This window comes from Lontra canadensis, unplaced genomic scaffold, assembly GCF_010015895.1.
Source record: "Lontra canadensis isolate GAN:19392208 unplaced genomic scaffold, GSC_riverotter_1.0 scaffold28, whole genome shotgun sequence".
In the NCBI taxonomy this organism is placed as follows: domain Eukaryota; kingdom Metazoa; phylum Chordata; class Mammalia; order Carnivora; family Mustelidae; genus Lontra; species Lontra canadensis.
The window spans coordinates 1,236,000-1,248,586 of record NW_022631022.1 but is presented as its reverse complement, the minus strand read 5'-3'; the positions used below and the strand labels follow the sequence as shown (position 1 = coordinate 1,248,586).

The window sequence follows — 12,587 nt, the reverse complement described above, 5'->3', positions numbered from 1 at the left end:
ACTCGTGTGGTAGCTACCAGCATTATGTGGCTCTTGAGCTCTGAAATGTGGCCAGTGCATCTGAGGAACTGAATTTTAAACTATATTTAATTTTAATTTAAATATAGCCACGTGTGACTGAATAATGGCTAACTCATAGGTCATGACAACAGAGGTTTTTTAAAAGAGTAAATGTGGCTTGCTATAACTTTATTATAGGTCATATAATAAAATACTGTTACCACTGCCATCATAGTGACACAGGAAAACTTTAATTCCTGGAAGACTTCCAACACATTGGTTGATGTTGCAGGGTAAATATTATGATTTGTCTTTATTTTTTACTCCCTTGTCCACATGTCATAAGGATTTGCTTACTTTATTTTTCCTCACTTTCTTGTGATGAAATTTAACATGGTGGTTCTCCCCTCTTTCTCTTCTTTTTTTGGGGGTTATGTTTCTTGAAGTTTAGTTTACAAAAGTAAAAATTCACCTTTTTAATTGTACAGTTTGATGAGTTTTATAGGTGCATTGAATCCTGAACCACTGCCACAATCAAAATACAGAACATCCTTCATCCCAGAAAGTTCCCCTGTGGCCTCTGGCCATTTATCTCATCTCCTTATTCCCAGTTCCGTAACCATTGATGTGATTTCTGTCTCTGTAGTTTTGTCTTTTCTAAAATGTCAGCTATCTGAAGTCCTGAAGCATGTAGCGTTTTATGTTTGGCTCCTTTAACTTAGTAAATGCTTTTGAGGCTCATCCGTGTAGCTTGTTCTTCTTTATTACTGAGTAGTTTTCCATTTATCTGTACCATCATTTGTTTATCCATTTATCAATCAGTGGACAGGTTATTTCCACTTTTGCATCATCACAAGCAAAGCTGCTAAAATATTTACATTTTGTGTATGGATATTCCAGTTTTGTAGACATATGTTTTTATTTCTCTTGGGTAAAGATTTAGGACTCAGATAGCTGGGTTACATGAAATGTTATGGAAAACAGATTGGCAGTTTCTTAAAAAATGTATATGCCATTTCTGCATTCTTACCAACGATGTATGGGATTTCAAGTTTTTCTCCATCCTCAGTAGTGCTTGGTATTGTCAGGCTGCTTTGATTCTTGGCTGTTCTGGTCAGTGTTTAGTAGTATCTCATTATAGTTTTAATTTGCATTTTCCTAATGACTAATGATATCTTTATAGCTTCTTTGAGGCAGCGTCTGTTCGGATCTTTTCCCCATGTCTTTTTATAGTTTGTACTTTTTGTATACTGTGAAGTCTTTGCCTAACCAAGGTCACAAACATTTTTCTAGAGGTATTGCTTTTTTTGTTCTTAGATTTAGTTATGCAAACTGTTTTAAGTTAATTTGTGTATATGATGCAAGGTGAGGTTAGAGATTAATTTTCCTCATATAGATACCCAGTTGTTCCAACATATGCTGAAAAGACTACCTTTTTTGCCATTTAATTACCTTAAAAATCATTTGACCATAGATGTAGAATCTTATTTCTGGACTCTGTGATTTTCCATTGACCTATATGTCTGTTCTTAGGGCAGTGCAGCAGTCTTGATTACTACAGCTTGATAGTAAGTCTTGAAGTCAGGTAGATTCTTCCAACTTTGTTTCTCAGAATTGTTTTGACTAAATCAACAATTCTAAGTCAGATATATAAAAAGATGATACAGTATGTCAACTATACTTCAGTTAAAATAAGAGATAATCAATAGCAACCAAATAGAGTTTATTCCAGGAATATTAGGTTGATACAATATGACTGAAAATCAATCAGTATAATTCACCTCAGCAAACTAAAAAAAAAAAAAAAAAGAAAAAGAAGAAAGAAAGAAACAAATCATATGATCATCTCAACATCTCAGTAGGTGTGGAAGACACATCTGGTTAAACTTCAGTATCCATTGTGATAAAACTCTTAGCATAGTGGAAGAGAAGGGAACTGTTTCAGTCTTGCCCTTGAGATCTTTTTTATATGTATGTATATATTTTTAAAAGATTTTATTTACTTATTTGAGAGAGAGATCACAAGTAGGCAGAGAGGCAGGCAGAGAGGGGGAAGCAGGCTCTCTGCTGAGCAGAGAGCCCAGGGCTAGATCCCAGGACCCTGAGACCATGACCTGAGCCACCCAGGCCTCCCTGCCCTTGGGATCTTAGCCAGCAAAATAAGGCAGGGGAAAAAAAGCATACCGATTAGAAACGCATAAATAATTACTGTCTTTATTCAAAGATGATTTCATTGTCTATGTAGAAAAAACATGAAGACTCTATTAAAAAGCTACTAGATGGGGCTCCTGGGTGGCTCAGTGGGTTAAGCCTCTGCCTTCGGCTCAGGTCATGATCTCAGGGTCCTGGGATCGAGCCCCACATCGGGCTCTCTGCTCAGCGGAGAGCCTGCTTCTCCCTCTCTCTCTGCCTGCCTCTCTGCCTGCTTGTGATCTCTCTCTCCGTCAAATAAATAAATAAAATCTTTAGAAAAAAAAAAAAAAGCTACTAGAGTGCAGATGCCTGGTGGCTCAGTTAGGCATCTGCCTTTGGCTCAGGCTGTGATCCTAGAGTTCTGGGATTAAGTCTCCCATCAGGCTCTTGGCTCAGCAGGAGTCTGCTTCTCCCTCTGCCTGCTGCTCTCCTTGCTTGTGCGCTCTCTCTCTCTCTCTATAGCCGACAAATAAATAAAATCTTTTTTTTAAAAAGCGACTGGAGCTAATACATGAATTTAGCAAGTTGCAGAATACACAGTTAATTTATAAATATCAATTGTATTTCTGTTAGCACCGAAAAACTAGAAAGTGAAATTCAAAAAACAAAGAATTTACTGTAACATCCAGAAATATGAAAGACTTAGGGATATGTCCCACAAAACTTGTGCAATATGTATATGATGAGAACTTCAAAACAATGCTAAGAGGAATTACAATAAAGCTTGAATAATAATGGGGAGATATATCTTGTTAATAGAGCAGAACACTTAGTATGGCTACTGGAGAGATGTCATTTCTCTCCAAATTGACCTATAGATTAAATTCAATCCAATCAAGATCCTAGTAGGATCTTTAAAAGTATCTTTACATGAAAGGATTGACTAAGATTGAGCCTATAATGGCAAAAGGAAAGGACAAAGCTTTTTTTTTTTTAATGGAAAGTGGCAAGATTCTAAAATAATTTGTGAAAATTTTGCCATATCTGAGAGAAAATGAATGTACAAGTCATTTTAAGTAGCAGTAGCTGATATTTATTGAATATAATATTGGGTTATTTTAAAGCATTTTATGTGTATAACCCTTAGAACATTGCTATCAGGTACTGTTACTCCTGTGACTTGGCTAACATCTGGATTCTAAGTTAGGCTGATTCTAAATCCTGTTGCCTCTTCTGTTTCAATTTCTCTGGGAAGTACTAACCACTGAACTTTGTTTTGCAAAGCGTTGATATTATGGTCTGTGGTGTTCCTTCATTTAGATGGAAGTTTATCTAGATGAAATTTGAACTGTTCCCATTGCTGTGTATAGAGTGATGAAGGCATGCAGATGTTTAGTAATCACATTACAGTTCTGTTTAAATGTTTATATTGTATAGCGATTATTTGTTACCTTTAAAAGATACTATTTGTTAAATGTATCTTTATAAGAAAGGATTGACTAAGATTGGGTCTGTAATGACACAGGTGTACTTTCTATAATTTACATATGATATTGTATAGCATAAGGGATGTGGTAACTATATTTTCCAAACTTAAACTCAGGGGTTTTATGCCTTTTCAGCTGCGAGAGGCAGCCTGTGAGTTCTAGAGATTTCAAATATTTGGAGTCTCTGGGCCAAATGAAAATGACTTTTTACGCTGGCATCAGAGTTACTTCTGGAGCTTTTAAAAAACAACCCATTGGTGTCCCTTTTCCCTACTGCAGTTCAGTGGGCAATATAAGTTAGAAGACACTGTAGGTAGTTCTGATGTGTATCATGGTTGAGATTCACTAATTTATGGAGACAGAAGATCTAAAGTGTGGACCATCTTGGGGTACCTGGCTGGCTCAGTCGCAAGAAGAGCATGCAACTCTTGATCTCAGGGTTGTGAGTTTGAGCCCCACATTGGGAAATTATTTCAATAGATAAAACTTCAAAAAATAAGTAAAATGTGGACCTCAAAAAAATTCAGATTACAATGATAGCTATGTTTAATAAAGGTGGGACTCTTAATTCTCAGCACAATGGACATCTACTCTGAAATCATTCTTCCTTATCTGAGTACTTTTCTGCTCCCCGTTTTCTTAATTCTGTATATAATATGTATAATATTAACTCTCTCTGCCACCGCTCTGAAATTCTGTGATTGACTACGTACACAGCCACTGTGCTTGGGCCCCACCTTACACAGACGTCAAAGGCAGTGTAGGACAATTTCTAAAATGATTGGAGTATTGCATTTAGGCATTTCCAGTCTCACTTCAGTGTTTGAGGTTTTCAGAATTAACATATGCCTCAGGATTCCAGAAAGGATACAGGTCCTTGTTATATGAGACTGACAAAGTAACATTACTAATGCCTCCACTCTTAAGAACCACAGGAGGTTTGAGCTAAAAAGGCTTAGAGATTATCTAATGTGGGTTCTTATTTTGTTAGAAGCAAAATTAAGGTCAGAGAGGAGGACTGACTTGTCTAAAATAGCATAATTAGTTTATGGATAAATAAATATAAAACTCAATTATATGGGGAAAAAGCATTGAACTTTTTTCTTTTCATAATTTGAAAATAAAATTAATGTATTTTCATAATTTAAAAATAGAATAGACAAATAGAACTAATGTATTAACATATAAAATGTAATAATATATTTTATTATCTGAGCTTTGAAAAAACTTATAAATGTTAGTTCTATAGTCCATATTGATTGATTTCTTTAAAAATAATATTGGCATGAAAAATATTGGTCATAGTTTAGAAGAAAGAAAAACTTGATCCAGTTTCTTAGAGTTTATAAAAGGAAAAGTTTCTGCTATTAGTTGAATATGTCAGCTTACTGTAGAAATTTCCTTTATGTTACTGCAATGCAGTTTTTGTTCCATGAATGAGAAATAGGAAACTTACAGGAAATTTAGTCAGTCTATAGATATATGGTTGTTTTTCTTTTGCTTATGATAGAAATTATAAACCATGTAATTATTTTTATCTTCACATTTAGTTAATTGGAAATAATTAAACAGATTATTTTTGAATTCATTTTTTTTAATGGTTACTCATTTTAAGTTCCTTGTTCTTTTTCATGTTGCATCAGTGATGTATCTTTAATAAACATTTTCTGTTTGTGTGTTTTCTCTTCAATGAATGTCAGTTAAAGAGAAATTGACCGCGGATCCAGACAGTGAAATAGCTACAACCAGCCTGAGGGTTTCTCTACTATGTCCAGTAAGTGTTAACTAATACTTGCTTTCCAAAAGATTCAACATACATTTTCCCCCTTTTATGAAGTATTTCCAGTATTTGCAAAATGATGTTTACTTTTGAAATATGCCCACCTTTGTCACAGTTTCTGAAAAATAGAAAGACATTATTATTAATTAGTCATAGGATTTGGAATCTAACCAAATTTTTAAGACTGTAAAAATGTCCTACTCTTAGTAAGCTGTGTTTAAATATTGCTTATGATCAATGATTATCTCTCAGACTCAAGTGTAAATTCTTCAAATAAGGAATGGGTATTATTTTTGGTATATTTATTAAAATTGAATTTTTAAAAATAGTATCCTTTTGAATAGAAATCTAGCTATGATTTACCCACACATTCAGTTTAACCATTTTGCCAACAATAACTACATTGTAAGAACCCACTAATTAAAAACTGTTCTGTTTAGCCTGAATAACTGAATTGGTTATGCAGATAAAAATAACCTAGAAATATTTTTAAACCAGAAAAAGAGGTCAAAATCAGTTGTTTGTACAATAAGGTCCAAACCGTACCAAATGATTAAACTTGTAGTGAATAAGTTTTCCCAAAAAACGTGTTGTTAATGTTTATTTCTTAACCAGCATGGTGTTAAGTCCACCAGTTATAGGAATGGTAACTGAATGTGGCTTTCATACAAAAATATGTGAAAAAGTAGGAGTAAATTACTTTGACACTTTAATTACCTTTTGTTCTATAATTAATCAAATTAATCATATCTAAATTGGGGAGAAAGTATAAAGAATAAGAGGACACAGGTGTTTCCTGATTTGCCTGGATTATTCAGGCAGGCCTGATATTGAAAGTCTTTAATATTGAAATCTTCCTAATCTAAGATGAAGATGAAGTTATTGTATTCTTAAATAATTTAAACAAACTAAATTTTATTTATCCTACATCTTAGTCTTTTATAACTTATAAAATCTCAAACACAAGATGAAAAAGTCTTTAGCTCACAAATTAGTTTATAGTACTATATTTGATGTAGCTCTTAAAAAAAACTTTTTGTTTTATAATATTGCTAAGAGAATCCCTATTTTTTATCAGGCTTTTATAAAATTATAGAAATACAATGGAGTGAATAAAATCCCCCAAATACTACCATTTTGTATAGATCCTTCTATCTTTTTATTCCTTATAATAGCCAGTCTTTTTCTTAAGAAAAATATTTTGATTCTAGCCTTTTTAATGTTGTTATTAAAATTCTTCCTCAAATATATGATGCAATCATTGGCAGAACTGAAAGGAGAAATAGAAAGCAACACAATAATAGTAGAAGACTTGATACCCCACTTTAAGTTATGAATAGAATAACCAGACAGAAAGTCACTAAAGAAGCAGAGGGCTTAAACACTATAGACCAATTCACCACATGTATGTGTGTGTGTGTGTGTGTGTGTGTGTGTGTGTGTGTGTATATATATATATATATATATATGATACTCCGTACAACAACAGCAGATTACACATTCTTCTCAAGTGCACATGGAACATTTTTCAGTATAGACCACAAAACAAGACTTAACAAGTTTAAGTCATACAAAATATCTTCTTTGACCACAGTGGGATGAAACTAGAAGTCAACAGCAGAAGGAAAACAGGAAAATCCACAAATAGGTAGAAATTAAACAACAGACTCTTAAACAGCCAAAGAAGTTATCACAGGGGATTTAAAAATGGAGACAAATGAAGAAAAACAAAACAAAACAAAACAATACAACAAAACTTACGGGATGCAGCAAAAGCAGTAGGAAGAGGGAAGTTTATAGCAGTTAATACTTACATTAAAAAAGAAAGATCTCAAATCAACAACCTAATGTTATGCCTCAAGATTCTAGAAAAAGAAAAACAAACTAAACCCAAAGTCAGCAGAAGGAAGGAAATAACAAAGATTAACACAGAGATAAATGAAACAGAGAATATAAAAACAATAAGAAAAAAACAATGAGACCAAGAGTTAGTTTTTCAAAAAGATCAACAAGATTGATAAACCTTTAGCTAGACTAAGAAAAAAGAAGGGAGACTCCAATAGCTAAAATTAGAAATGAAAGAGAAGATACTACAACTGATGAACTGATAAAACAAATATAAAAGATTATAAGAGACTACTATAAACAGTTATATGCCAACAAACTGGATAACTTAAAAGTTAAAGTATATTTAACACCAATCATTTTCAAACTCTTCCAAAGAATTGTAGAGCAGGGAATACTCTAAAACTCACTCTCTGAAGCCAGCATTATCCTGATCCCCAAATCAGACAGAACCAAACAACTAAAAAAAATCACACATCATGACCAAGTGGGATTTGTAGCTGGAATATAAAGATGGTTCAGCATACAAAAAGTCAATCAGTGTGGGGCGGCTGGATGGTTAAGCATCTGCTTTGGGCTCAGGTCATGATCTCCAGGTCCTGGGATTGAGCCCCATGGCAAGCTCCCTGCTCACCGGGGAGTCTACTTCTCCCTCTCCCTGTGTCCCTCCCCACTATTCACACACACACATACTCTCTCTCAAATAAATAAAATCTTTTTTTTTAAAAATCAATGTAATAATGCCACATTAACAGAACGAAGGACAAAACCCACATGATTGTCTTAGTGGATGCAGGAAAAGCATTTTGCAAAGTTCAGCTCAGGTCATCATCTCAAAACACTCAACTCACTAGGAGTGGAAGGAAGCTTCAGCATCATAATAAAAGCCATATAGAAAAAGCTGACAGCAAACATGATACTCAAGGAGACAAGAATGCTCACCCTCACCACTGCTATTCCGCATAGTACTAGAAATTCTGGCCAGAGCAATTATGCAAGAAAAAGAAATAAGACATACAAATTGGAAAGGAAGTATAATGATCTCTGTTTGTAGATGGCATGATCTTTTATGTAGAAAACCCTACAGATTCCACAAAAAAAAAACAAAATAGAGTTGTAGGATACAAAATCAAAATACAAATTTAGTTGTGTTTCTAAACATTAACAATGAACAATCCAGAATGGAAATTAAGAAAACAGCCCCATTTACAATAGCATCAAAAAGAATAAAATACTTGGGAATAACCTTAGCCAAGGAAACAAAAGATTTGCACACTGAAAACTGTAAAACATTGCTGAAAGAATTAAAGACATAAATAAATGGAACGACATCCCAGGTTCATGGATTGGGAGGCTCAATATTATTAAAATATCTATACTACCCAAAGTGATTTAAAGATTCAGTGCAATCCCTATCAAAATCCCAGTGGCATTTTTTATTTTGCAGAAATAGAGAAAAGAGTCCTAAAATTCCTGTGGAATCTCAAAGGACCCCATAGAGCCAAAAGCAATATTTTAAAGAGCAAGTTTGAGCCCTCACATTCCCTGATTTACACAGCAACAGTAATTAAGATGGTATGATAATGGACATAAAGATAGATAATGTAGGGGCGCCTGAGTGGCTCAGTGGGTTAAGCCTTTGCCTTCGGCTCAGGTCATGATCCCAGAGTCCTGGGATCAAGCCCTTCATAATGCTCTCTACTCAGCGGGGAGCCTGCTTCCCCCTCTCTCTCTGCCTGCCTCTCTGCCTACTTGTGATCAATCTCTCTGTCAAATAAATAAAATCTTAAAAAAAAAAAGATAATGTAGACTAATGGAACAGAATGGAGAACCTAGAAACAAACTCTTGGATTTATGGGCCAAGTTACCTTTCAATAAGTGTGCTGGGACTACACAAGGGAGAAAACAGCCTCTTCAACAAATGGTGCTGAGAAAAACTAGATACCCACATGCAAAAAAGGAATTTGCGCCCTTACTTTATACCACATGCAAAAGAGAACTTAAAATGAATTAAAGACCTAAAACGTAAGACCTTAAATTTTTAAACTCCTAGAAGAAAATATAGGGGGATAGCTTCATTGAATTTCACAGTGATTTATTGGACATAACACCAAAAGCATTTGCACAAAAGCAAAAATGGACAAGTGGACTAGACCAAACTTAAAAACTTCTGCATGTCAAAAAAAAAAAATAATGAGAGTGAAAAGACAACCTATGGCTTAGGAGAAGATAGTTGCAAATCAGTTATCTGATAAGGTATTTACAACATAAGAAACTTCTTCAACTCAACAATAATAATAAACAACCTGATTAAAACATGGGCAGAGGACTTGAGTAGACGTTTTTCCAAAGAAGATTTACAAGTTGCCAAAAAACATGGAAGGATGTTCTACATCGCTAATCACTAAGGAAATGCAAATCAAATCAGCATGGGTTTTCACTTCAGACCTGTCAAGATGGCCACTATCAAAAGAACAGAAGATCCCAAGTGTTGGTGAGGATGCAGAGACACTGGAACCCTTATTTTATATCCCCCCGCCCCATTGGTGGGGATATAAAATGCTGCAGCCATTGTGAAAAACAGTGTGGAAGTTTCTCTAAGAAAGTAAAAATAGGTTTACCATATGATCCAGCAATTTCTTTGTTGGGTATGTATCCAAAAGAATTCAAAGCAGGATCTCAAAGAGAAAATTTGCACAGGCATGTTCATTACAACGTTCATAATAGCCAAGAGATAGAAACAGCCCAGATGTATATTGAGTGATGAAAGGATAAAAGAAAACGTGGTAAATACCTAACAGTGGAGTACTATGCGCCATTTAAAAAGAAAACCCTGTCATATGCTACAACACGGGATGAACCTTTAAATCATTCTGATAAGCAAATAAGCCAGTCACAAAAACATAAACACTACAATTCCACTCATAAGAAGTGTCTAAAGCTGTCAGAATCGTAGAAACAGAAAATAAAAGGTGGTTACCAAGGACTGAGAGGAGGAGGAATTAGTGTTATGGTATGGAGTTCCAGTGTTACAAGATGAAAAAGCTTGAGAAATCTCTTACACAATAACGTGAATATACTTAACACTACTGAACTGCATGCTTAAAAATGGATAAGGTGGAAAATTTAATGTTACGTTTTTTTTTTTTTTACCACAATAAAAATATACAGGCCGCAGAGTCACGCAGTAAGTTCTTAAGTAACCAGATAAATGTTTTGTTGTTCTTTTTTTTTTTTTAGAAATATTATTTATTTTTGTGAGTGTACAAGCAGAGGGAGAAGCAGGCTCCCCGCTGAGCAGGGAGCTTGATGCATGACTCAATCCCAGGACCTTGAGATGATGACCTGAGCTGAAGGCAGACGTATAACCCAGGCCCCCACCAGATAAATGTTGTACAGATTATGGTGCAAAGGAAGCTGACATTTTGTTAACACTTTAACATTTTTAACAGCTCACAGACCAAATAAGTGGAAGATAGAAAGAAGACAAAGATTAAAAAAAAGCAAAACAAAAAAAGATACCTTACTTATTCTACCCCCTTACCTCAAGCCCCTTTTTATGTATTTTCCTCCTCCATGTGATTTCTTGCCATCCCATTCCATTATACAATACCAGTTCAGAGACTGAGAAGTTTAGAAAAGAACAGAAGCTTCATTTTCCATAATCACAGGAGGAAGTCTTATTTTTCTTGAATCTCCTTTTAAAAGCGTTTACAGTTGTTCTAATATATGTGATGTTTGTATCATTAGATGAAGCATTTATTCATAGAGATAAGCACTGTAATACAAATCTTGATGTTTTTACTTCTAGAACTAGTTTTGAACTTCATAGTTCAGGTGATCTCTTTATCAGAAAATGTTAATCATGTTTTGCTTCTCACACCTCTTAATTTAGTGGGCCATCTTTAATTTTCTTACCATATTGCCTGTTTCCTCCCTTTTTAGTTGCAACAGCCATCTGCTTTTAAAATTCAGATCACAGAAAAAAACAACTCTAAATACATATAATCCATAATTATAATACTTTTATAGATTTTTGTTTGGCTAAAGGGAAAATCCCTTTACAATTATTCTGGAATCTAGGCAATATATTTTAGGTATGTTTTTATTCTAAAAAGTAAAACTTGGTGATGACAACTCATCTATATATCAAATTTATAGAATAATAAAAGAGATTTGTTTCCTCTGAAATATGTAAATATGACGTCTGACTGTGCATTTGAATTGCCCTTGTTTTGATACACACAGCTCAAAATAAATGAGTTTCTGTTGTTTGTGTGCCATTTAGCTAAAGGCAATGAAAATAATTAGAAATGGTTTTGCTCTTTGGGAATTTTTTTAGTTCTGATTTATTAAAAATAACAGCTGGAAGAGGAGCGCCTGGATGACTCAGTTGGTTGAGTGTCTGACTCTTGGTTTCGGCTCAGGTCATGATCTCAGGGTTGTGAGATCGAGCCCCACGTCCCTGCATCCTCCCTGCATCTGGCTTCATGCTCAGTGGGGAGTCTGCTTGGGATTCCTCCTCTTCCCCCACCCCCACCCCCGCTTGTGCACTTTCTTTCTCTAAAATAAATAAATCTTGAAAAAAAAAAATACAGCTGGGAGAATGTTTGAGAACCTACTTTGAGAGATATTTATTCCTCAGACCTATGAATTTCAATAAAAATGACTTGGAATTGGTAGAAGAAAAAAAATTCCTTGGAAATTAATTAATGAAATATTGATAATGAAGTGAAATTATTCTTGATATTACTGTTCCTTTTTATGAGGAAAAAATACATATTACTGACTTTTTAAGGTCCTTTTGTTATAAGCTATAAACATACCTAGATAGGGTGTTTTCTCCTGCAGCATGCTCAGTTACTAAATAGTACTATTATATGTTACAGTAAGGTTAGTGGCATTGGAAGACTTGTTTAGGGGCTGACTTCAGAGTGTTTGTTTGCAAATGATGTAAGTATCCACATATCCTGAAAAGGGAAATGGGCATGATAATGATTATAAGATGAAGATGTTGTTTAGAACTCTGCTTTTCTCCTAATACCATGTTGGAGAAATCCGTTTCCATTTGTAGATAAGTATTTAGGATTTAGAGATTGTTTTTAAAATCAGAACTATGAGGAGTATTATCACATTAACACTTAGTGATTCTTTGAAGCAAAGCATTTCTGTGACAACTAATCAGCAGTGCATTTGGAAGTGAACTTTTCCTTTCTTTACCCATTTATAAATGTCTTTCCTGCATCCTTCGTGTAGCAGTGTTCATTAAAGACTCTGGGTAAATTTGTCAGTGTGGCTTATAAGGGCTTGAGAGTAGCCCTCTCACCAAAAAGATGAGCTGA

At 34.5% G+C, this 12,587-nt stretch overlaps 1 protein-coding gene across 3 annotated transcripts in view; it reads left to right on the top strand.

Annotated features, from left to right (window-relative positions):
- Positions 1–12,587, top strand: part of PIAS1 (protein inhibitor of activated STAT 1) — a 116,993-nt gene that overhangs the window by 90,916 nt on the left and 13,490 nt on the right. For all 3 annotated transcript variants that reach the window (XM_032864611.1, XM_032864612.1, XM_032864613.1), the window contains exon 8: positions 5,321–5,394. In XM_032864611.1, the coding sequence (XP_032720502.1) occupies positions 5,321–5,394 (74 nt within the window). The remainder of the gene's footprint in view (positions 1–5,320; positions 5,395–12,587) is intronic.